The sequence below is a fragment of the Anomaloglossus baeobatrachus genome, chromosome 2 (assembly GCF_048569485.1).
Source record: "Anomaloglossus baeobatrachus isolate aAnoBae1 chromosome 2, aAnoBae1.hap1, whole genome shotgun sequence".
Taxonomy (NCBI): domain Eukaryota; kingdom Metazoa; phylum Chordata; class Amphibia; order Anura; family Aromobatidae; genus Anomaloglossus; species Anomaloglossus baeobatrachus.
The window spans coordinates 630916961-630944163 of NC_134354.1; the positions used below are offsets into that span (position 1 = coordinate 630916961).

Genomic DNA, 27203 nt, shown 5'->3' on the forward strand with positions numbered 1-27203 from the left:
TCACGCAATGCACGCTCACTCTGGCCCCACCCCCCGCACGCATTCCCCGAACCGACCGACACGGAGCCACGACTCCCAGGTGAGTACTGTACCCCCGGGAGCCCACATCAGCGTACGCCACCAACCCAGCCGACACATACCCTTGCATTGCTGGGGTTGCCGCCGTATGTTGGTGTGGGCTCCCGTGCGAGCGGGGGACGGGATATGCTGGTAACCATGGTAGCATAGTTACCAGCGCATCAAGGTCCTGCAGCGGCGGAACATACACACACGCACGCACACACACACACATCAGATTACACTCACTCTCACACACACCTCACACACACATCACATCGCATCCACACACTCACAACATCCTGGGATATCGCTTGCTTCTCGGCGGCGATACTGTGCAGTGAACTTCCAGGACCTGCCGGAGGATCACATGGCCAGAGGCATGTGGTATCTCCGGATGTTGTGAGTGTGAGCGCGTATGTGCAATATCGTCAATGTGTGTGTGCGTGAGTGTATGCGATCGGGTGTGTGTGAGTGTATGCGATCGGGTGTGTGTGAGTGTATGCGATCGGGTGTGTGTGAGTGTATGCGATCGGGTGTGTGTGAGTGTATGCGATCGTGTGTGTGTGGGTGTGTGCATGCAATCGGATTTGTGTCGGCAGAGGAGCACGGCGTGCTGGAGGAGGCTGGGAGGAGAGAGGCTGATTCTGGGGAAGGCTGGGAGGGGGAGGCTGAGAGAAGAGAGGCTGATGCTGGGGGAGGCTGAGGCTAGGGTAGGCTGGGAGGAGAGAGGCTGATGCTGGGGACAGAAAAGGCTGATGCTGGGAGGAGAGAGGCTGATGCTGGGAGAAGAGAGGCTGATGCTGGGAGGAGAGAGGCTGATGCTGCAGGCAGAGAGGCTGATGCTGGGAGGAGAGAGGCTGATCCTGGGGAAGGCTGGGAGGGGGAGGCTGAGAGAAGAGAGGCTGATGCTGGGGGAGGCTGAGGCTGGGGTAAGCTGGGAGGAGAGAGGCTGATGCTAGGGATAGAAAAGGCTGATGCTGGGAGGAGAGAGGCTGATGCTGGGAGGAGAGAGGCTGATGCTGGGAGGAGAGAGGCTGATGCTGCAGGCAGAGAGGCTGATGCTGCGGGCAGAGAGGCTGCTGCTGCGGGCAGAGAGGCTGATGCTGCGGGCAGAGAGGCTGATGCAGCATGGGGGATGGAGCACGATGGGGGGTGCGCAGCATGGGGGATGGAGCACGTTTGGGAGTGCGCAGCATGGCGGATGGACCACGTTTGGGAGTGCGCAGCATGGGGGATGGAGCACGTTTGGGAGTGCACAGCATGGCGGATGGACCACGTTTGGGAGTGCGCAGCATGGCGGATGGAGCACGTTTGGGAGTGCGCAGCATGGCGGATGGAGCACGTTTGGGAGTGCGCAGCATGGCGGATGGAGCACGTTTGGGAGTGCGCAGCATGGCGGATGGAGCACGTTTGGGAGTGCGCAGCATGGCGGATGGAGCACGATGGGGAGTGCGCAGCATGGCGGATGGAGCACGTTTGGGAGTGCGCAGCATGGCGGATGGAGCACGTTTGGGAGTGCGCAGCATGGCGTATGGACCACGTTTGGGAGTGCGCAGCATGGGGGATGCAGCACGATGGGGAGTGCGCAGTATGGCGGATGGAGCACGTTTGGGAGTGCGCAGCATGGCGTATGGACCACGTTTGGGAGTGCGCAGCATGGCGGATGGAGCACGTTTGGGAGTGCGCAGCATGGCGGATGGAGCACGATGGGGAGTGCGCAGCATGGGGGATGGAGCACGATGGGGGGTGCGCAGCATGGCGGATGGAGCACGATGGGAGGTGCACACCTCCCCCCAACACACACACACACACACACACATGCGCACTGCACAACACACACACACACTGGGAACCACAAACACCGCCCTACACAGACACCCACACACACAGACAACGCTGCACACACACAACACCCAACACACAAACACCGCGACATACATAAATATACGCACATACCGCACAACACACACATTGCACAAAACATACCTCCCCCCAAAACACACCACACACACACAAACCGTGCAACACACACACACAACGCTACAGACACACAGCGCTCCACAAACAACGCAACACACGCAACATACATACAACACCGCTCTCACCCCCGCCACACCCAGACAACACCCAGAACATGTACAGCGCCCTACACAAACACTTGGTAACTACACACAACAACATCTATATATATAACAAAAATCATACATGAACTACACAATACGTAAATTCTAGAATACCCGATGCGTAGAATCGGGCCACCTTCTAGTGTAAAATAAACTCACAAAAAAAGAGTAAATTAGCTAATTGGTTCAGAAATGCTGCAGAATAACTTTGACGTTAAGAAAATCTTTCAGTAGGTTTTTACTACCCCATTTGAGAGCAGCATGATTTAGAGACCCTGATTCTAGTAATGTTTCACTTACTGGGCTGCTTGGTGCAATTTTGATAAAATCGCTGTTTTATATGCTGCAGTTCTACCAGTTCTTTGAGCCATTTATATCTCACTCCCGATTAGCAGTTTTCTGTGTACATTGTGCATATGTAAAACTGCGGTCACATCAGCGGTATTTTGCCGCAAGGCCGGATCCGGTAAAAATGCGTTTCAGCTCCATTCATTTCCTTTGTAATCGCGGCAACATGTGGTTGCGTGCGTCGCATGCAACCGCATGTGACCGCATCCCGCCACGACTCCATTGGAGGTGAATTGAGCTGAAATGCATTTGTACCGGATCCGGCCCTGCGGCAAGATACCGCTTATGTGAGCGGCGCCTAAGGGGGTGTAAAGCTCGGCCGCCCCAGTCCTGCAAACCACCATGTAGTCATGTAAAGTGTAATGATTGAGTTTGATGTTATGGTGTAGAGTGTTTAAATGGTCACTAAGTGGCCACATTGGGATAACTGCTTCCCTAATACTCTTGGGCTAGGGAGAGTTAATGACAGGGAGGAGTTTAGCTAGTAAAATGGGTAGTAAGAGAGGAAGTAGCAGGAGAGTCCTTGTGGGAAAGGAACAAGTCACATCTGTGAGAGATGTGATGAGAGGAAAACTCCATTAACTATAATTTGGTACACCTTCTTGGTCAAATATGGGCACTGGACATGCAGGGTCCTAGAGAGGAGAGGACTGTTCTAACTGCGTTCCAAGGTGTGGGCCAAGTCTGTGCAGCCCCTGTGGATACCCAACAAACCCCCTCAATCAGTGGACGGTCAGTGGGCTCTTAAGAGAAGAGTAGGTCCTGACGAAATCGGGCAGATGATTGCTGTCAAAGAAGGCCCCGTCAACAGCTACCAGCTAAATCCTTGTGGATTAGACAAGGGGTGACCGGAAGGACTGTTTGATCCTGCTTTGAACATTGAAGATGAGTGAGGGGATGAGGGGCTCGGAAGCTCTACCGGAAGCCGGGGTACCAGGGAAGTGGTTGGCCTGCAAAGTAAACGTAATACTGGTTGCTATTGGTAACTCCTTCGGGGAACAAGAGCGTGCGGTCAGAATGCTAAAGACAAGAGAATGTGTGACCAATGTAACATTGAAGCAAAGTGGCCGTAGTGTACCTGCTCTGCAATTATCTGACAAGACCAGTAAAGAATTGTTTGTTATTGAAAAGAACTCATTGTCTGAGCGGTGCCTGAAAATACTGGGACATGCTGCAGTTGGCAGCCTGGAAGTAGTCCAGAAGACCGGGACCGCCAGGGCCTCTGGACCACCAGTAAGTACTACGCACCACATGTTCCAAAAAATATGTCCCCATTCACAGTGGTGCTGAACGGGGTTCGGAACGACACTATGAGGCTGCGCAGCAGCCGGGATTCGTCCCCTCCTGCGACTACAATTGCCCCGTGCCACCCCTACACATAACCAGAAAGCTGACAATCAGTGGTGAGGGCCACAACATTGAATGCAAGCAGGAGAGGTGTACTTCCATTTTACCTGGATAGTGAAAGGAGTTAGCTTCTTTTTGTTGATGGCTCTTTCATCAATTGTGTCTGGAACTGAGAGGTTGATCATTTTGCTTAAAAAAAAAAAAAATATTACCTTAGAATGTTTTGTACCAAGCATGAGAAACGACCTAGAAATCTATGATTGACACATAGGGGTACTTTGCACGTTGCGACATCGCTACAGCGATATCGTCGGGGTCAAATCGAAAGTGACGCACATCCGGCGCCGGTAACGACGTCGCAACGTGTAAAGCCTAGATGCGCCGATAAACAATCGCAAAAGCGTCGTAAATCGGTGATCTGTGTAGCGTCGGACATTTTCATAATGTCGCACCAATAGGAAATACGATGTTGTTCCTCGTTTCTGTGGCAGCACACATCGCTGTGTGTGAAGCCGCAGGAGTGATGAACATCTCCTTACCTGCCTCCACCGCCAATGCGGAAGGAAGGAGGTGGGCGGGATGTTTACGTCCCGCTCATCTCCGCCCCTCCGCTTCTATTGACCACCTGCCGTGTGACGATGTTGTGACGCCGCACGACTCCCCCCCCCCTTAGGAAGGAGGCGGGTCGCCGACCAGAGGGACGCCGCAGGGCAGGTAAGTGCGTGTGAAGCTGCCGTAGCGATAATGTTCGCTACGGCAGCTATCACAAGATATCGCATGTGCGACGGGGCGGGTACTATCGTGCTCAGCATCGCAAGCATCGGCTAGCGATGTCGCAGCATGCAAAGTACCCCATACACCCCCTTATAGAGTACTATCAATATTATATATAGTATAAATTTATATATACAGGTCATGCACCTCTCTGTTCATGAGATATGGCCTTCTATTCCCTGTATATAAATTTAGTCATTGTATCCCACTTATTTGTCACATGTATCATATGGCTGTGGTGACCAGCATCTCAATGGTAGTCTTCTTAAACACCACAGCCAGTTGCTAAACAGACCAGAGATATATATATGCAAGAAGATGTATCCGGAACAGAGAGGCAAAGGAACAAACGATACACAATATCAGATTTAGGAGAACAGCAGCCTTTAGACCATATAAAACTACATAATCATGGCAAATTACAGGTCCTTTTTTAGAGGTGTTGTCCCATCAGAGAAAACCCTTTTCAAAATGACTGTCTAATATTGACAGGCGCTCCTCCAACCTCCAGCAAACAGTTCATTTTGCCTTGAAAATGCACTGCCACGTAGCCATTTATAAGGCATTGCAGGGGAAATGTGATACTCCCTCATGGGGCAAGTGAACAGGGGCAGTTATTCATTTAATTCAAACAATATACAAACATGAAAAAATGAACATTGGATTGTCCTTCTGTGGCGCCCTGGACAAGCCAGGGGCCACAGAGCACAACATCAACACACCCCACACTCCCAGCAGGCACACCGAAGTCAGACATAAAACCCTTGTTGCCTTCCTCCAGGGGCTGATGTTCACACCAGGGGGTGGGCCAGGCGGTTGGTCCCGCCCACCGAGGAGTTCACAGTCCTGGAGGCGGGAAAACAAAGAGTTTAGTTTTGGAGGTGAAGGTGGAAGGAAGAGAAGTAGTAGTGGAGCAACTAACTGACGGCGTCCGGGTGTGTGGCCCGGGCGGTACAGCAAGGTTGGCAGACGGTGGTGACCGTCTGCAGGAGTGGCTGATTGGAGTCTACCGTAAGGACCGTGAACGGGCGGTGGCCCGGCGGTACCGGACCGGTACGCAAATAGAAGCCAGCACCATCTGGCAGGGGCTTACGGACCCCGGCAAGGCTAGGAGTCGCCGTGAATTTGCCAAATTCGTTAGTGAAGGGAACCTCCTGGGTTTCCCAACAGCCAAGTCCCGACAGAAGGCAACAGTCCAACCAAAGTGAGGGAGACACCGCCACCGCCAAGGCAACCGTTTCTCAGGGCCAGAGCCTGCGGGCAAAAGGGGCTCCTCCGGCTCATATCCAAGCTGGGGAGCGGGTTACCGGTGGGAACCCATCGGAACCATCTACCGTATCTAGGTGCAGGGAAAGGCAGTCACCATCAACCTGCCGGGAGAAAACAACACCGCAGCCGTCTGTGGGACCCCTTCATCCAGCCGTGAGTTTTACCGAGAACTGTGTCCTCATCATTGGCTGAGTGAGTACCACCGTGCCATGCGGCACAGCGCTGCCCCCGCGACCCTGCACCTCGCCAGGCTCCGTAACCCGCCTGCCATCCATCCCTACCCCATCATCGGGCCCCAGGACAACCAACCCCCTACCCACGGAGGGGAGAACTAACAACCAAGCTGCTCCCTGTCACCGCTCCCGGGATCCCCGTCTAGAGCAGCGGTGGTGTCACCAATATCACCACAACCGTGGGTGGCGTCGCAGACAATAATCAAAACCCCCACCATCAAAATCCCCTTTTCACTCATGGGCGAGGAGCGCCGCTCGAGTCCCCGGGATCCGGACCACCGCTTGAGCCACCACCGAGCAGCAGCGGCAGCAGCAGCAGCGGCCGGACCCGAGCAGTGGGAGAGCGCAGCGTCCCCTCCTCCGCCCGCGACACTTCTATTATTCCACACTGATCGTGCCAGTAAATGAATACTTTGATGTTTAGCATGTGCTGAATGCTAGGGCCATGACTGCACCATTTTGCACTGGTTTCATTTATAAGCTCTAATGTATACAGGACTAGAGAAAACAAAAATACCTACCAGAGGACAATCCCATCACCCACCGCTTTGAACAGGTCATCTGTGTCTGGGTTCATGGGAATGACATGTTTGCAGTCTGGATCTTTCTCTAATGCTTTGTTAACCCAGTTCACAAAAGCATATTTTTCTTCTTCTGTAATAGGGAAAAAAAACAAAGATATAAAGTATATTACTATTTGTACTCCAAAAAATTGTTTAAAAGAACTGAAGTCCTCAGTGGTTGATACCTTTTAATGGCTAACTTAAAAGATGGTAATAATTGCAAGCTTTCGAGACTACTCAGGTCTCTTCATCAGGCTCAGTATAACACAAAATCTGAATAGTCACATATTTATACACAACTTAAAAAGATATTCCGATGTTTTATTAAAAAAAGCTTCTCCTCCTATATTCACTACCTCTTCAGTGCTTTTCTAAATCAAGAATTGGAGTTCTCTACCCACTACACCAGGCCTGGGCACAGTGTGGCCTACAGACCACATGTAGCCCCTTTTGGAGTCCTCTACCCGCTACATCAGGCCTGGGCACAGTGTGGCCTACAGACCACATGTAGCCCTTTAGTTGTTCCTGTTTGGTCCGCAAACCACAACAGCCAAAGAGATGGAAACAATGAACCACGCAACCGCCCTATTCCTGGCATCTCAATTTCCTGGGATTCTAGTGAATATAATGATGGAACAAGGATCCGTCAGCTCCCTCTTCCAGCAGTGAGCCTGGGCGCCTGAGAGCACAGCAGCAATGGCATCACTACATCACGCCTGCTGTGTGGCTGCTCAGTACAGAGAGGAGCAGCAGTAAAACAGGGTTTGGTGAGTAGATTTATTTCTTTTCAAATTATCAGTACTTGTGGAAAACTGTGAGGGCCTCGTACTGCATGGGGGGGCTATGGGGACATCATACTGTGTGGGGATCTGTGTTGGGAAATCACACTGCGCCAGGGGCTCTGTGGAGGATATCATACCACGTGAGGGGCATCATAATGCGCGTGGGACTTTGTGGGGACATCTTACTGTGTTGGGGGCTGTGGGGGACATCATAGTGTGCGAGGGGCTTTTTAGGGACATCATACTGTTTGAGGGCTTTGTCGGAACATGATACTATGTGGGGAGCTTTGTGGGTATATCATATTTTGTGTGGAGAGCTATATGAGGACATGATGGACAATATGGTGGCTCAGTGGTTATCACAGGGATTCTAGCTTCAACTGCCATTAAAGGCAACATCTGCAAGGCGTTTGTATGTTCTCCTTGTGTTTGTGTGGGTTTTCTCCAGGTACTCTGGTTTACTCCAAACATAAAATTATGGATACAAATTTAAATTATTACTCCCAATGTAAACAGTGTCTGTAAAGAGCTGTGGAAAGAAATTTCATTATATATGCAAGTAAAATATATACAGTAAATAGAGAGACTTTGAAAGGATGTAATACTGCTTGAGGAAGGCTCGTGTGGTCATTTTAGGGCCGTTTCACACATCCGGCATTTCGTCGGATTGCAGGATCCGGCACACTCCAGTACAGTATTAATACTGTACACTGTCATCGCGGCAAGCTACGGTCACATGACAGCATGTGACCGGAGGTTGCCGCAATGCCGTTGTACTGTATTCCACTGTACTGGAGTGCGCCGTATCCGGCAATCCGGTGAGATGCCAGATATGTGAAATGGGCCTTAGTCATCCAGTTAGGGTTGCTTCAGTTTGCGCAGGGGACTTTAGGAACTGCGCAGCTTGGAACTCTAGCCTGTACAAAAATCGGTGGGCCAGGTGTATTAGTATTGAGTTACACCATCTTTTATATTTGCCACGTGTGCGGTACTGTGTACATAACAAGGGAAATCTTGATCCTGGAACAAAGGTTTTTTAGTATATAATTTTTAAACATTATAAAAAGCAGTAAATACTATTATTATTATTATTATTGTTATAGCACCATTTATTCCATGGCGTTTTACATGTGAAAAGGGTACACATAATAAACAACAAGTGCACAGACATGTACACGAGGGATCATAGTAAACAGATATGGTTTAAATTAGACACTACTCTTAAGTATACATTTTTCAATAAGCCCTATTGTATGTACTAGCAGTAGCTGAAAGTCAACATACTTAAATCTGCTGACTATTAAGTGATAAAAATTAATCTAAAACAACACCAATAATAATAATAATAAGCAAAATTAAGCTCGGCCTGTTAGTTCAGTACCTTACAAGTGTCACATGGTGTTTGGCTCTAAATTCGCTGAGTGTCATGGTGGCATCAGACGCTGTTCAGACCAAGGCCATGTGCGCACGTTGAGTTTTTTTCTGCATTTTGGTTGCATTTACAACTGCACTGTGTCATTGACAAAATGCATGCGTTGTGCTTCTCCAGCAAAGTCTATGCGAATCATGCAAAATCCGTGCGCACGATGCTTTTTGAAACGCAGCGTTTTGATTATCAAAAATTTGGCAAAATCTCTGTGTTTAGAAAAGCAGCATGTCAATTCTTTTTTCCGTTTTGGCAGCGTTCTACACCAATTGAAATCAATGAGTTGTACTGCCAAAATGTTAAGCAGTGCGTTTACACTGCATTATTGTTGCGATCCGCATGTTTTTTTTGACATAATAAATGCAGGTCTTTCGTCTATCTCTCTCTGTCGGTCGGTCTGTTGGTCGGTCTTTCTCTCTCTCTATGTCTCTATCTCTCTCTCTGTCCATGTCGGTCTCTCCCTTCCCTCTCACCCCCTCTCTCATACTCACCGATCCACGATCACCGGTGCGGCGCTGCACGGCATTCACACTGCGGCGGCTTCTCCTCTTTTGAAAAATCCATCTCGTATTCCCTGCTTCCTCCGCCCACCGGCGCCTATGATTGCTTGCAGTCAGACACGCCCCCATGCTGAGTGACAGCTGTCTCACTGCAACCAATCACAGCCGCCAGTGGGCGTGTCTATATCGAGCAGTAAAAAAAATAAATAAATAATTTAAAAAAAATGACATGTGGTCCCCCCAATTTGGATACCAGCCAGGGTAAAGCCACACGGCTGAATGCTGGTATTCTCAGGATGGGGAGCTTCACGTTATGGGGAGCCCCCCAGCCTAACAATATTAGCCAGCAGCCGCCCGGAATTGCCGCATCCATTAGATGCGACAGTCCCGGGACTTTACCCGGCTTATCCCGAATTGCCCTGGTGCGGTGGCAAACAGGGTAATAAGGAGTTAATGGCAGCAGCCCATAGCTGCCACTAAAGGCCGCCGCAGGAACGACAAACAACATTGTAGCTGCAGCAGCAACGATAATTGGGAATAGGGGAGCATGTCAACAATTAGCGATTTTTCACGTGTTTGCAACGATTTTTGATCGCACGTAGGTGTCACACGCAGCGACATCGCTGACGCGGCCGGATGTGCGTCACGAATTCCGTGACCCCAACGACATCGCTTTAGCGATGTCGCAGCGTGTAAAGCAGCCTTAAGTCCTAGGTTAATCATGGCAGGCGTCACCCCAAGATACCTTCCATGATTAACCTGTAAGTTAAAGAAAATAAACACATACATCCAAAAAATCCTTTATTTGTAATGAAAGACAAAAAAACACCCTCTTGCACCACTTTATTAACCCCCTCAAAAACACCTCCAGGTCCGACGTAATCCATGCAAGGTCCCACGACGCTTTCAGCTCTGCTACATTGGAAGCTGACAGGAGCGGCAGTAGAACACCGCCGCTTCTGTGAGCTCCATGCAGCAACTGAAGTGAGTCGCGCGATCAGCTGTGCTGTCACTGAGGTTAGTCGCGGCCACCGCTCTCAGGTGGAGGACTGCAGCTGTGGCCGTGAGTAACCTGAGTGAAAGCACAGCTGATCGTTCGGCTCACTGCAGTCACTCAGGGGATTTGCGATCACAGGTGAGTCCTTCACGTGTGACCGCAAATCAAGTCACGGCACACGGCACAGCGCGATCACAATGCAGTCGGGTGAAGTTCATCCGAGTTCATTCTGATCGCGCGTCTCTGTCTCGCAGCTAGCCATGCTCTTTTTGACAGTGTGGTCCTACTCGGCTGTGCTGCAAGTCTATGGGGATGCTGGAGAGCCGAGTGGGACCGCACTGTGAAAAATGTGCGTTCTGGATGCTTTTCCTACTCTGTCTATGGCAGAGCAAGCATTCAGAATACATGAATTCTCCAGGAATGTGCGAACGTTGCATTCTGCCGAATGCGTCTTAGAACGCAGCTTTTTCGGCTGTGTTCTGAGATGCACATGCAGTGACTTACATGCTGTGGAATCGAACGCAACGTGCGCACATGGCCTAACAAGCTCTGACACTCCACACTATGGTTTCTCTGGTGCTTCTGAGTTGCACAGGCAGGCTCTGGGTTGACCAGCTGTGTGCTCATTAGTGATCGGGTTAGCAGGAGTTAATTTCTGCTAGCCTGCTGGATACCTTTTAGATCGCATGTTGAGGGAAAACTATCACAGTTACTCTTTGCCTTTTTAAGATGGAGGGATCTGTCTTCCCATGCTGACTACAGGTTTCGCTAAACCGGTCCATGTACTGTCGTGTTCCAGTAACTGGTGATTTACTGTCTGTTGCTTGGTGTGCTGTAGAATTCCTCCTGTTGTTTGGTTATTTCCTCCCTGCGCTTTATTTTCCTTATTATCATTTGTTGTCTGACTAATTTGTATGAGCATGCTGCGTGCTAGAGTTTTGGTTTCCGCAGTTTGTCCATATCTGCCAGGTTCAACCACTCCTGTCCCGGTCCTCCCCTAGGGTGGGGAGAGGGGGCATTAGATCAGGGCTTGCCAGGAGCAGGACAAGGAAGGCGGCCCAGACTATTATCACCATTAGACATGTCCCTGGGAGTAGAGGCAGCTAGGGCCCCCCTAGCCTGAGGGCCAGTCTAGGAGCCCCTGTTGTCCCCTCACACCCCTGTAACAACAACAGTCGCAGTCTCTCATGCAGCTCCTTTGGAAATTTTATTGCCTACGTCTACACTAAACCATAATAATCTACTAAAGAAGCTCTCTATTATGTGCGGATTTACCTGTATTGTACTGGAGTTTATTACGAGCAAAGTAAGAAAACAATCAATAAATATACCTACCTGAATAGGAATGCTGGGTGCCTGCACTAGACTGTTCAGATGTGCCACCAATTGCACAAATACCTTCTTTCTTGTTTATAGCCTTTCTGAATGTTTTCGCCACATCTGAGCTTTTGAGGTCATGAATAACCTACAAAAAGAGAAAATACATTGTAAATCTATTAGGGAACTAAATCTAGCATATACTGTGTACTGTGAAAATCAAGTGCACAAAAAAACACATATCTCAAATATACAGTCATGGGCAAAAGTTTTGAGAATGCTACAAATATTAATTTTTACACAGTCTACTGCCTAAGTTTTTCTAATGGCAATTTGCATATACTCCAGAATGTCATAAAGAGTGATCAGCTTAACAGCAATTACTCAATTAGTCAATATTGGCTAAGAAAATGAACTTTAACCCCCCAAAACACATTTCAACATCATTGCATTCCTGCCTTAAAAGGAGCAGCTAACATTGTTTTAGTGATTGTTCCATTAACACAGGTGTGGGTGTTGATGAGGACAGGGATGGCGATCAATCAGTCATGATTAAGTAAGAATGACACCACTGGACACTTTAAAAGGAGGCTGGTGCTTGGTATCATTGTTTCTCTTCAGTTAACTATGGTTATCTGTAAAGAAACACGTGCAGCCATCATTGCTCTGCACAAAAATGGCCTAACAGGGAAGAGTATCGCAGCTACAAAGATTGCACCTCAGTCAACAATCTATCGCATCATCAAGAACTTCAAGGAGAGAGCTTCCATTGTTGCCAAAAAGGCTCCAGGGCACCCAAGAAGGACCAGCAAACGCCAGGACCGTATCTTAAAACTGTTTCAGCTGCGGGATCGGACTAACAGCAGTGCCGAGCTAGCTCAGCAATGGCAGCAGGCTGGTGTGAGTGCTTCTGCACGCACTGTGAGGCGGAGACTGCTTGAGCAAGGCCTGGTTTCAAGGAGGGCAGCAAAGAAGCCACTTCTCTCCAAAAAAAAACATCAGGGATGGACTGATATTCTGCAAAAGGTACAGGTAGTGGACTGCTGAGGACTGGGGTAAAGTCATTTTCTCAGATGAATCCCCTTTTCGATTGTTTGGGACATCTGGAAAACAGCTTATTAGGAGAAGAGGTGAGCGCTAGCACCAGTCTTCTCTCAGACCAACTGTTAAGCATCCTGAAACGATTCATGTGTGGGGTTGCTTCTCGCCAAGGGAATCGGCTCACTCCCAGTCTTGCCTAAAAACACATGAATAAAGAATGGTACCAGAATGTCCTCCAAGAGCAACTTCTCCCAACTGTCCAAGAGCAGTTTGGCGCCCAAAAATGCCTTTTAGCATAATGGAGCACCTTGCCATAAAGCAAAGGTGATCACTAAATGGCTCATGGAACAAAACATAGAGATTTTGGGTCCATGGCCTCGAAACTCCACAGATCTTAATCCCATTGAGAACTTGTGGGCAATCATCAAGAGACGGGTGGACAAACAAAAACCAACAAATTCTGGCAAAATGCAAGCATTGCTTATGCAAGAATGGACAGCTATCAGTCAGGATTTGGTCCAGAAGTTGATTGAGAGCATGCCAGGGAGAATTGCAGAGGTCCTGAAGAAGAAGGGTCAACACTGCAAATATTGACTTGCTGCATTAACTCATTCTAACTGTCATTATAACCTTTTGGTACTCATAATATGATTGCAATTATATTTCTGTATGTGATCTAAACATCAGACAAACACAATTAAAAACCAGAGGGCAACAGATCATGTGAAAATATAATTTTGGTGTCAGGCTATGTGCGCACGTTGCGCAAATACATGCAGTTACGCTGCGCTTTGTAGCGCAGCGTAACTGCATGCGTCCTGCGTCCCCTGCACAGTCTATGGAGATTGTGCAGGGGCCGTGCGCACGTGGCGTTTTAGAGCTGCGTTCTAAGAAGTCACATGTCACTTCTTCCGTGCGCTTTGCCGGCAGCTCCTGCTCTGTCTGTGGCAGGAGCTGCAGGCAGAGTGCATGGAATCGGCTTCACTACGGACATTTCTGCAGCGATTTAGGGGTGCTTCACACACAGCGAGCTCACTGCCGAGATCACTGCTGAGTCACGGTTTTTGTGACGCAGCAGTGACCTCATTAGCGATCTCGCTGTGTGTGACACTGAGCAGCGATCTGGCCCCTGCTGCGAGATCGCTGCTCGTTACACACAGCCCTGGTTCGTTTTCTTCAAAGGCGCTCTCCCACTGTGACACACAGATCGCTGTGTGTGACAGCGAGAGAGCGACCAATGAAGCGAGCAGGGAGCAGGAGCCGGCGTCTGACAGCTGAGGTAAGCTGTATCCAAGATAAACATCGGGTAACCAAGGTGGTTACCCGATATTTACCTTAGTTACCAGCCTCTGCAGCTCTCACGCTGCCTGTGCTGCCGGCTCCGGCTCTCTGCACATGTAGCTGCTGTACACATCGAGTTAATTAACCCGATGTGTACAGCAGCTAGGATAGCAAGGAGCCAGCGCTAAGCAGTGTGCGCGGCTCCCTGCTCTCTGCACATGTAGCTGCATTACACATCGGGTTAATTAACCCGATGTGTACTGTAGCTAGGAGAGCAAGGAGCCAGCGCTCAGTGTGCGCGGCTCCCTGCTCCCTGCACACACAGCTAAGCGGTGTGCGCTGGTAACTAATGTAAACATCGGGTAACCATACCCGATGTTTACCTTAGTTACCAGTCTCCGCAGCTTCCAGATGGCGGCTCCGTGCAAGCGCAGCGTCGCTTGCACGTCGCTGCTGGCTGGGGGCTGTTCACTGGTCGCTGGTGAGATCTGCCTGTTTGACAGCTCACCAGCAACCATGTAGCGATGCAGCAGCGATCCTGACCAGGTCAGATCGCTGGTCGGATTGCTGCTGCATCGCTAAGTGTGAAGGTACCCTTAAAGCGCACATGTGCTCTTCAGATCGCTTCAGAAATTTCTGCAGTGAACTGTACGCAACGTGCACACATAGCCTCATTCTCAAAACTTTTGGCCATGACTGTATATGCGTAGCAAAATACAGCTGTATATTAAATTCACATATGCCATGGTGTAGCCCTGGCCTAAATATGAGGAATAGGGAGTGATTTTTAATAATGTGAACTGGATCTAGAAAACAGGAAATTAAGAGTTAAAATCTGCACTGCCGATGGACGGGATGCACAAGATGGGAAGAGGACAAGGCAGGTAACTATATTCCAAGTAGTTTATTAGGGCTACGTGTTTGTAAGTAAGGCTTCTTCTTCAAGACGATATTTTACTTCAAAACACGTAGATCTAGTAAACTACTTAGAATATACTTACCTGGCTTGTCTTTTTGACATCTTCTGCATCCTGTCCATCAGTAATGTGGATTTTATCCCTTCATCTCCTGTTTTCTATCTGTGCAATCCGAGGTGCCGCAGCAGATACATCTTTGAGTGAATTCCTGTAGTTGTGGGCACACAATCCTCATCAGATGAACATTCTGCAATTCAGCATTACTGATGTTCTCCCAGATAAGACCCTATTGTGCTTGTGTTTCCTTTAGGCCGGTGTCACACCTGCGAGTGCCTCGCGTGTATCTCGCACGAGTCTCGCGTTGTATCACCCGACACGGACTCTCACTCTCCTCACAGGAGTGCGTCGGTTGTATGCATCTCTATGCAGCTGAGATGCTCCTGTGAGGAGAGTGTGCGTCCATGCCGGTGATGCAACGCGGGACTCGTGCGAGATACACGCGAGGCACTAGCAAGTGTGACACTGGCCTTAAGGGTGCTTTATACGCTGTAACATCGCTAGCAATTGCTAGCAATGTCGAGCGCGATAGCATCTGCCCCCGTCGTTCGTGTGACATTTGGTGCTCGCTGCCGTAGCGAACATTATCGTTACGGCAGCGTCACGCGCACATACCTTGTCAGCGACGTCGCTGTGACCGCCGAACAATCCCTCCCTCAAGGGGGTGGTGCGTTCGGCGTCATAGCGACGCCAGCCAATAGAAGCGGAGGGGCGGAGATGACGGAACATAACATTCGCCTACCTCCTTCCTTCCGCATTGCCGGTGGACGCAGGTAAGGAGATGTTCGTCGTTCCTGCGATGTCACACAAAGTGATGTGTGATGCCGCAGGAACAACACACAACATCATACCTGTGGCAGCAGTGATATTAAGGAAAGGAGCGACGTGTCAACGATCACCGTTTTTGAATGATTTTGCTATCGTTGATCGTTGCTCCTTGGTGTCACACGCTGCGATGTCACTACCAGCGCCGGATGTGCATCACTAACGATGTGACTTCGACGATATCTTGGTAGTGATGTCGCAGCGTGTAAAGCACCCTTTAGTGTTTTCCTATGAACTAGAGCTAGTAAAATTTATAAGGAAGTTTGGTTAACTCATACAAAATACCAAAAAAGTTTGTCTGCTTTAGAGTACTCACATAACTTTACAGGGATTATCTAGTCCTTTAAATGAATGTCTTAAGGCCCCGTCACACTAAGCAACATCGCTAGCAACATCGCTGCTAACGAACAACTTTTGTGACGTTGCTAGCGATGTTGCTGTGTGTGACATCCAGCAACAACCTGGCCCCTGCTGTGAGGTCGTAGGTTGTTGCTGAATGTCCTGGGCCATTTTTTAGTTGTTGCTGTCCTGCTGTGAAGCACAGATCGCTGTGTGTGACAGCGAGACAGCAACAACTAAATGTGCAGGCAGCAGGAGCCGGCTTCTGCAGAGGCTGGTAACCAATGTAAACATCGGGTAACCAAGAAGCCCTGTCCTTGGTTACCCGATATTTACCTTCGATACCAGCCTCCTCCACTCTCACTGTCAGTGCCGGCTCCTGCTCTGCGCACATGTAGCTGCAGCACACATCGGGTTAATTAACCCGATGTGTGCTGTAACTAGGAGAGCAAGGAGCCAGCGCTAAGCAGTGTGCGCTGCTCCCTGCTCTGTGCACATTTAGCTGCAGCACACATCGGGTTAATTAACCCGATGTGTGCTGTAACTAGGAGAGCAAGGAGCCAGCGCTAAGCAGTGTGCGCTGCTCCCTGCTCTGTGCACATTTAGCTGCAGCACACATCGGGTTAATTAACCCGATGTGTGCTGTAACTAGGAGAGCAAGGAGCCAGCGCTCAGTGTGCGCTGCTCCCTGCTCTCTGCACGTGTAGCTCCGTGCGGTGGTAACCAAGGTAAATATCGGGTTGGTTACCCGATATTTACCTTAGTTACCAAGTGCAGCATCTTCCACGCGGCGCTGGGGGCTTGTCACTGGTTGCTGGTGAGCTCACCAGCAACTTGTGTAGCGACGCTCCAGCGATCCCTGCCAGGTCAGGTTGCTGGTGGGATCGCTGGAGCGTCGCAGTGTGACATCTCACCAGCAACCTCCTAGCAACTTACCAGCGATCCCTATCGTTGTTGGGATCACTGGTAAGTTGCTTAGTGTGACTGGACCTTTAACCTTAACTTATTAACATTTTCAAAACTGTGACTATTAGCACTTCCCTCAATCATCTCTTTGAAGAGACCTTGACGGTGTATTTCAGAAAGTGGGATGAAGCAATTTAATAAGACGATTCTACAAATTTTAAAGCAAATGTGTCATCAGAAAATGACTTAATGTTTAAATCACGTTTTAATGTTAAATATATTTTTTAAAGGTGTTGTCCCACGAACAAAGTTCATTTTAATCAATAGATCTTGGAATAAAAATAGGATCGAAAATTGGGTGTGATTAAAAAAAATATTCCTGTGCTGAGAAAATCTTATATTTGTGTCCCTGCTGTGTACTGTGTAATGGCCGTGTCTGACCGCACAGGAATATGGTCTGATCATAACACATCTCCTGGGGCAGGGAGGGCATAATAAAGTATACAGAAATTATAGCATGGAATTGTTAATTATTCTTTTGTTGAGGTAAAGCATTGCTTAAAAGCAGGCAGGGAAATGTTTTACCTCACAAACAGAATCAGCTGTGATCCCATGCTGTAATGTCTATACAATTTCTCTGACCATGTCACTGTACGGTCAGACACGGCCATTACACAGCACATACGAGGGACACATTTATAAGATTATTTGAGCACAGGAAAAAAAATTTTCATCAAATCCAATTGTTGAACTTTTTTTTATAACAAGATATATTAATTAAAATAAACTTTATTTGTGGTAAAACCCCTTTAAGGAAATATGACTCGCCCACCCCAGGGCTATGGGACACCCGGTGCCGGGCAGAACTGGTCCGGTGATAGTCAGTGGTGGCTGGGCCCGGCTCCGTGGCCCTGGTGGGTGTCAGTAAAATATGTGGCTTGAAGTAATAAAGTTTGTGTTCGTGACGCCACCTGTGGTATGCGGCTATTAAGCCGCCGCTGCTGTGTAAGGCCTCCGGGGTGATGATGTGGCAGCAATGTTGGTACTGCTCCCCACAGGTGGAGCAATGCCCGGGGCGCTGTTGGTGCTTGTGAGAGTCTATGGGGATGTGCGGCTAACACGGTGCAGGGCCGACAGGCAATGAAAGAATCAGGCATAAACAACAGTCTCTTTACCTTTTCCTCTTTTACTTCGAACACAGTCCAGTCCTGGGAGACCGTTACAGGTGGTGATGGGGATCCAGTCGGCCTGGAAGTACTTGGGGTGATCTTTCTGGCCAGCTGAGTATGAGGCCTACTCCTGTGCTTTTCTTTGTTATCATAGGACCCTGCTTCTCTGAATCCAGCAATGGCCCTCTTTGCTGCTGGGACTGATGGTACGTCCCTTTCCCTCTGTAGCAGGCTGCGCAGGCCCTCTCTCTAGTGCTTCTCTGCTGGAGTCCACACCGGGCCTCGATGCTGCAGCTGTACCTTTGGGATGTTTGGGCCAGGGGCTTGCAGCTCTCCTGCCCTTCGGATTCGGCTACCAGGGAATATGTTTAAGCCCTGGTGGCCACAGACTCCGATGTCCGAGTCTCTCTGCTGCCTCTCAGCTACTCCTGCTTCTCTGGACCAAGCTACTCTAGCTCCAGGCCCCAGATTCACAGGACAGCTCACTCTGCGTCTGTTCACTTCTACTGCTCCCTACAGACTGACTAACTCCTCCCCCAGGTCAGGCTTAAGGAAGCTCCCTGAAACTTCAGGTTCAGAGCTCCCCCTACTGGCCTGAGGGAGAAACTGCGGTGGATGTTAACTTACTGGCCAGTAGATTTCCCCATTACCTCCAGGCTCAGCATTAACCCTCAGGAGGGCAATGCCGTTGTGGCGACCAGGTCCTAGGGCGCCACACTCCCCCTTAGTTGAATTCAGTACTCCCGGACTGTAGAAACAAAACATAACATGTCATACATTTCATCCCAATATGGGAGGCACATTCTCTTTAACGTTACAATCTTAAACATTTCTATGAGAGTCCAGTGTGGCTCCCTGCCGGGTGTCCATTACACTGCTCCATGGGGGACCCGCCGCGTTCAAACCCCCAATGTAGGCTCTGGGCGTGCGTCAGAGCATTGATGACCCCACTCTATGCACACCGGACGGGTTTTTCTTCAGGGGTGTTGAGCACACTGGTGCTAACTATGAACAATTTGGGTGTTGGCCACCCATAGTCCAGTGGCCCAATTGTCCATTTTCGCAATCAAAGAAAAAGAAAACATTTTGTACACAACATGACAGACATTTTGCATAACTATTTACACTCTAATAAGTACTCTTTACTTTATACGGTAGACTCCCTATACCTTAGAGGGGGTTGTCCCCGAGTGCTGCGCTGGGACCTACGTAGCTCTGGTGTTTGCCCCTGACTACGTGGTGCGTCTTCTATCTCAACACTACAGGTGGGCCTAACCCCAATAGGTAAGCGTGATGGTTGCCTTTGTGGTCTAAGATTCGCCAAGGGTATGACAGGTTCACCACTGACAGGGGGTTGATCCTCCTGTTCCACTGCTGGCGTGTCATCTCGTGCTGGAGCGGACGATTCTTTAGGTGGATCCGGAACCTTTTCTGTTTCTGGCTCGACCAACTGCGGAAACGTCAAAACTGGTACCACTATGGCATTGTTGATTCGGGTCCAAGTTTTGGGGAACTTTCCAAGGATGGTTTGAATCATCTCCCCTTCTTTCTCTTGACTTTGGGGGCTTCCTTGTATTCCTTCCATTTCTCTTTGGATTCGGCACCGTTCAGGGCACGCTTTCAGGCGGTCTCGGGAAATTGCTTGGCAGGTCTTGCCTTCATCTTTGCTTATGAGGCATACCTTACTATTGTCAAAGTTGGAGGGGATAATGGTGTAGGGCTCGTTTTCCCACTGATCATCCAACTTATGCGTCTTCCGCTTCTTCTTGAGGACTTGTTCTCCCGGTGCTAAGGGAGTTGCTGGGGCTGTTAGATTGTAATGCTGTTCTTGTCTCGTTCTTGCTTGAGACAGGCTCCTTTCCACGCACTCCTGGACCTTACGGTACCGCTGCTGCCGTTCTGCATCCCAATCCTCTATTTCTTGAACCGCCTCAGGCGACACAGTCCCCATCTCAAAGTCTACAGGCAACTTGCCTGGTCTGGCTCGCATCAGGTAAGCGGGGCTGCAGTTGGTCGAATTCACTGGGATGTGGTTGTACAGGTCTACCAGATCTGGCAACTTTTCTGGCCATTGGTTCCTCTCTTCCAGCGGTAGGGTCTTCAGCATATCAATAACCACATGGTTCATTTTCTCACACAGTCCATTGGTCTGGGGGTGGTACGGTGTGGTTCGAATTTTCTTACAACCGTACATGTTACAGAACTCTTGGAACACTTCAGCCTCGAATGCAGGACCCTGATCCGTCAGTACCCTTTCCGGATAGCCGTGCGGTCGACAAAAGGATGCCTGGAACGCTCTAGCTGCCGTCCTGGCTGTCTGGTCCTTCACAGGCACTACTACCAGGAAACGAGAGTAATGGTCCACAATGGTGAGGGCGTACACATAGCCTGACCGACTTGGTGTTAACTTCACGTGGTCCAGGGCCACCAACTCCAGGGGCTGCTTCGTGACAATTGGCTGTAGGGGAGACCTTTGGCTGGCATCATCCTTCCGCCTCAAGTTACACGGGCCACAGTCTCGGCACCATTTCTCGATCATCTTCCTCATGTGCACCCAGTAGAACCGATCACGGAGTAAGGCCTCCAACTTCTTCCACCCGAAGTGTCCTGCGTTATCATGATACGCTGCTAGGACCATTGGAGCATCCCTCTGCGGAACCACTATCTGCCAGACAAGTTCATTTGTTCGATAGTTGACATATCTCTTGCAGAGCTTGCCCTGGTAGGTGAACAGTCGTCCCCTCTCCTTCCACAGCTGCTGGGCTTCCTCTGGAGCGTCTGGGCCAAGATGGGTCTCAGCTTGCGCTAGCTTCTCCTTGACCAATCGCACGGCCGGGTCACCATTCTGTGTTTCTTCCCAATTATGGTGGAGTAATGGATTGACCGAGACCTCGTGCTGGTTTAAGCGCTTCACTCCCACAGCATGCTCACACTGTGAAACACCCTGGTGATGGAAAGCCGGTAACTCTATCTCTTCGAGTTCATCCAGGTCTTCTCCAGACTCGGGTAAGTGAGGCATTCTGGACAGCGCATCAGCATTGTTATTCTTCTTGCCAGCCCGATACTTGATGGTAAAGTCAAAGTTAGACAGCCGGGCCATCCATCGCTGTTCCATCGCACCTAACTTGGCTGTTGCCAGGTGTGTCAACGGATTGTTGTCCGTGAAGATGGTAAACTTGGCCGATGCCAGATAGTGCTTGAAGCGTTCAGTCACTGCCCACACAATAGCGAGGAACTCCAGCTTGAAGGAACTGTAGTTTTCTGGATTCCTTTCCGTGGGCCGAAGCTTCCTACTGGCGTACGCTATTACCCTCTCTCTGCCTCCCTGTACCTGGGACAGAACTGCTCCCAGTCCCACGTTGCTGGCGTCTGTGTACAGTATAAACGGTTGGCTGTAGTCAGGGTAGGCCAGAATTTCTTCTCCCGTGAGAGCCCCTTTCAGCCGGACAAAGGATGTTTCTAGTTGGCTGCTCCATTCAAATGGAGGGCTCTGCTTCTTAGCCTGCTTTGGCTGGCCCACCAGGAGATCTTGAAGGGGCGCTGCTATCTTGGTGAAACCATCAATGAACCTTCGGTAGTAGCCCACCAGTCCAAGGAACTGCCGCACCTCCTTCACTGTGGTGGGTCTTGGCCAGTCCTTGATTACAGTGACTTTCTCCGGATCAGGTGCCACACCTTCTGCGCTGACCACATGACCCAGGTACTGTACCTTTGGCTTCAAGAGGTGACATTTGGACGGCTTGATCTTCAGGCCATATTTCGACAAGGACTCAAACACTTCTGCTAAGTGCTTCAGGTGGTCCTCATAAGTCTTGGAGTAGACTATGACGTCATCCAGGTACAACAGCACGGTTTCAAAGTTGTGGTGGCCCAAGCAGCACTCCATCAACCTTTGGAATGTCCCTGGGGCGTTGCAGAGCCCGAATGGCATACAATTGAACTCACAGAGGCCCATTGGTGTCGTGAATGCAGTCTTCTCCTTGTCCGCCTCTGCCACGGGAACCTGCCAATACCCACTGGTGAGATCCAAGGTGGAGAAATAGTTAGCTGACTTTAAGGCTGTTAGTGACTCCTCTATTCTGGGCAGTGGATAAGCATCTTTATGTGTAATGCGGTTAATTTGCCTGTAATCTACACACATTCTCATTGTACCATCTTTTTTCTTTACGAGCACTAGTGGAGCTGCCCAGGGGCTACAACTATCTCTGATAACCCCAGCCTCCTTCATTTCTCGTAACATTTCCTTGGCACACTGATACTGTGCGGGGGGTACAGGGCGGTATCTCTCTTTAATGGGATGATGGTCACCCGTGGGGATTTGATGTTTAACCCCTTTCACCTGCCCAAAATCTAGGGGGTATTTGCTGAAGACCCGCTCGTACTCCTGTACCACCCGGTAAACCCCATGCTTTTGGTGCGAGGGGGTGGAGTCTGTGCCTACATGTAATTTTTGGCACCAGTCTTCCAGCTGCCCCTTGGAGCCATTGTCTTCCGCCTGGTCGGACGGGATCAAGGGTTCCACTGTTTTAATGGTATTGTTGCTGACAGTGTACAGTTTTGCTACAGTGGCGTACCGGGGCAATTTGGCCTCCTCCTCCCCACAATTCAAGACACGGACGGGCACTCTCCCCTTGCGAACGTCTGCTACCCCTCTGGCTATCAGGACTCCAGGCCTACTGTCTGAATACACCGGTTCTACCAAGGCATGGTAATCCTGACCCTTGAGGCCTATTGCTGCCCGACACCATATCAACATTTCACTTCTTGGGGGTATTGCAATGGGGAGGGGGTCACTTACCCTCACACTGCCAATTTCTCCTCCGGCCAGCTCTACCTGCTGCCTCCTCATCAGGGCTCTGATCTCCCTCTGTAGGGCACGCTGCTGCCCGGAGCTGGCAGTTTCAGACGCCTGTTGCAACAAAATTATCACTTCGGCAATACAATTTTCTATCACATTTGTACCAATGGTTAGCAGTGGATCAGATTCTTTGCGATCAATATCTACAATTATCATCCCCTGACATGGCAATTCCACCCGCCCCACTTTAATGGTTACTTCTTTGTACCCAATTTGAGGTAAGGGCTGACCATTACTGGCCACAATTGTTAAATCATCATCTGGGCCATGGTCAATGTCTGAATCAGCCCAATATCTTTTGTACAGTTTGTGGGGGATGGTTGTTACCTGGGACCCCGTATCCAGGAGGGCATTCAAAGGGATCCCATCCAGCACAATGGGAAGGACCGGTCGTCCTCCCACATACTTGCTGCGGCTGGGGTTTGAGCCGGGCTTCCTTACACCTGGGGGTTGGCTCCTGGCCCCAGGCTCAGCCCATTTAAAGGACAGCGTCGTGCAATGTGGCCCGCCTGGCTGCAGCGGCGGCAGATCGGTTGTCCTGTTGAATCATACCGGTCTGTGTCTCTGCCTCGGGTCGGCGGAATCCTTCTCTGTCGCATCCATGGGACGTCATCTGGGCTGGAGGCCAACTCGATTTTTGCAGGCGAGGGGGTCATTTGTAGAGACTGCACGGTCTTGGCAAGGGCAGCTACAGTCTTGGTCAGCTCCTGGACCTGCTGTCTGAGCTCTGCAGTGGGATCCTTATCCAGGGACTGCGCCTCAGCCCCTGCAGTGGCTCGTGTTGCAGGCACCACCCCGGGGTACGTGATAGCAAGAGGCCGGAGGGGTACTGGGTCATTCGGTGTAGATTCTCTCAGTACCCTGATGGCCTGGTCCTTAAACTTTGCAAAGTCCAGAGCAGGGTTCTGGAGGACCAGGATACGCAGCTGGGTCCTGTGGGCATCTGACAGGAGCCCCTCTATGAACTGCTCAGTTAAGAGTTTGTCTTCTTCACGTACACTCTCTGGGTCCACCTGTTTAACTGCTTTCAGGGCCTCTTGCAGGTTTAAGGCATAGTCCCTTATGCTGTCTGTGGCCCGCTGCTTGCACCCAAAGAATCTCATCTTTATCTCTGCTGCGGTGCGGGTGTCAAAAGTACTCTTTAGCTTGGCCAGTATCTGGGCTGCTGTCCCTTTATCTGTATCAGGCCAGGACTTCGCTTCACGCTGGGCTGCGCCGGCTAGCTGTCCCATTACTATGCCCACCTTCTGGCTCTCAGTCAGAGGATACACCCGGAACAAGCTGTGCAGGCTTTCCCTGAAGTCGCTCAAGGTATGGGACTCCCCGGAGTACTGCGGCAGCCATTCTGCCCCCGGTATGTACGGCATGGTGATCGGCATTACCGGCGCTACAGTGGGGGCTGGGGCGACGGCGACTGGGACTGCTTCGGCCGGTGCTGCGGCGTCTCGGGCTATGGCAGCCACCTGCTCTCCCTCTGAGTCGGACATCTTCCTCCCCCTTAGTGAACCTTACCAGGCTCTGTTCACTTTTCAAATTTTCTTCTGGGTCGCGCGGGGTTAACAGCGCTCTGCTCTGATGGCGCGCTCCCTTCGCGCTCTTTGTCAGGCACGCCCCCTTTCTTCCTGCGCTCAGCAGCGCTAATGGCGGCGGTTTCTCAGTAAAGTACACAGTCTTTTAAGCACAATTCCTGCAGGCGCACAGTACCCGGTGGGACCGGGCACGAGATCCTGTTCGTGACGCCAAAAGTTGACTCGCCCACCCCAGGGCTATGGGACACCCGGTGCCGGGCAGAACTGGTCCGGTGATAGTCAGTGGTGGCTGGGCCCGGCTCCGTGGCCCTGGTGGGTGTCAGTAAAATATGTGGCTTGAAGTAATAAAGTTTGTGTTCGTGACGCCACCTGTGGTATGCGGCTATTAAGCCGCCGCTGCTGTGTAAGGCCTCCGGGGTGATGATGTGGCAGCAATGTTGGTACTGCTCCCCACAGGTGGAGCAATGCCCGGGGCGCTGTTGGTGCTTGTGAGAGTCTATGGGGATGTGCGGCTAACACGGTGCAGGGCCGACAGGCAATGAAAGAATCAGGCATAAACAACAGTCTCTTTACCTTTTCCTCTTTTACTTCGAACACAGTCCAGTCCTGGGAGACCGTTACAGGTGGTGATGGGGATCCAGTCGGCCTGGAAGTACTTGGGGTGATCTTTCTGGCCAGCTGAGTATGAGGCCTACTCCTGTGCTTTTCTTTGTTATCATAGGACCCTGCTTCTCTGAATCCAGCAATGGCCCTCTTTGCTGCTGGGACTGATGGTACGTCCCTTTCCCTCTGTAGCAGGCTGCGCAGGCCCTCTCTCTAGTGCTTCTCTGCTGGAGTCCACACCGGGCCTCGATGCTGCAGCTGTACCTTTGGGATGTTTGGGCCAGGGGCTTGCAGCTCTCCTGCCCTTCGGATTCGGCTACCAGGGAATATGTTTAAGCCCTGGTGGCCACAGACTCCGATGTCCGAGTCTCTCTGCTGCCTCTCAGCTACTCCTGCTTCTCTGGACCAAGCTACTCTAGCTCCAGGCCCCAGATTCACAGGACAGCTCACTCTGCGTCTGTTCACTTCTACTGCTCCCTACAGACTGACTAACTCCTCCCCCAGGTCAGGCTTAAGGAAGCTCCCTGAAACTTCAGGTTCAGAGCTCCCCCTACTGGCCTGAGGGAGAAACTGCGGTGGATGTTAACTTACTGGCCAGTAGATTTCCCCATTACCTCCAGGCTCAGCATTAACCCTCAGGAGGGCAATGCCGTTGTGGCGACCAGGTCCTAGGGCGCCACAAATACATTTGACATTAAAAATGTAATCAATCAATAAGTCATTTTCTTTTAATACGCTGTAGTGTATATAGTAATATGGAAATTTAAAACTATAAGAATAATCTAAAATAAAATAAATTTAACATGAAAAACCTTATTCAAAGGGGCTTTCCCTACTTTCCAAGTTATTGTCAATGGACCAGGGTGCGGTAATAAAAATAAATAAATCCGGTAGTCACTTCCCAATTAAAAGAATCCAGCATTGACAGAGTGTGAAACCTGCAGCTAATTAGTGATCACGTAACACCCCCTCCATGTGTTGATGCCCAGAGACCGGCAGGGGACAGAGTAGTGAGTACAGAGGAGTAACACTCATTCCATATAAAGAACCTGGATAATACCTTTACGGTAGGTTATGTGCGCACGGGACAATGTACCCGCGGATTTTGCCGCGGAAAACCTGCGGATTTATCTGGATTTTCTAGATAAATCTGCAGGTTTTTAGCAAGTACAGACACTCCCATGTTATCCTATTGAACATGGGGAGTGTCTGTGTCCATGCTGCGGTATGTGCAGCTGCGAAATATGCTGTGGATGTCCCGCAGCCGCACATAACTGCATGTCAATTATTCCGGCGGAAATACCTGCGGAAATCCCGTCCCTCCACTATGGAGATAGAGGCCAGGACTTCCGCAGGTAAGTTGCACGAACGTCCGTAGGTTTACCGCAGCTATTTCGCTGGAATCCCGCAGCAATGGATAGCTGTGGATTCCGGGCATCTGCTGCGGGAAACCTGCGGACGTACCTGCGGATATATCCGTGGGTACATAGTCCCGTGGGCACATAGCCTTAACAAAGATTATTAATGGTGGTGTAACAACCTATTCAGTTTACATTCAAAAAAACAGTATTTCCCCAACTATGGCATTGGTTGACACAAAAATCTAATTTCTATTTAAAATGGAGAGATTGGAGACACTGACAAACAAGGAAATTTTTTGAAACATGGGGTCCATACATCCAGACACTCCCCATAGACACTAAAAATAGTCTTAGATCACAATTTGAAAATACCTCATGGTACCTGCGGGAGGTCATTGGAGGGCACAACCCAATACCATAAAGATCTAGGTTTAGAGAGAGGACACGCAGAGGTGGGGTGGGGGAAGGTCGGGAGGGGGATTGGTATTCGAGGATATACATTATCTGCAATTTTGTAGTTTAACATAATGTATTGTATTATAGGATTATTGATTATATGTTTTTGTTATTAAAATCTA

The 27203-nt window shown here is 50.0% G+C and overlaps 1 protein-coding gene across 1 annotated transcript in view; it reads right to left on the reverse strand.

Annotated features, from left to right (window-relative positions):
- Nucleotides 1-27203, reverse strand: part of LCP1 (lymphocyte cytosolic protein 1) — a 92823-nt gene that overhangs the window by 40987 nt on the left and 24633 nt on the right. The window contains exons 4-6 of the mRNA XM_075334388.1: nt 11758-11887; nt 6676-6808; nt 3986-4067 (exon numbers count right to left, since the gene is read on the reverse strand). Of these exons, the coding sequence (XP_075190503.1) occupies nt 3986-4067; nt 6676-6808; nt 11758-11887 (345 nt within the window). The remainder of the gene's footprint in view (nt 1-3985; nt 4068-6675; nt 6809-11757; nt 11888-27203) is intronic.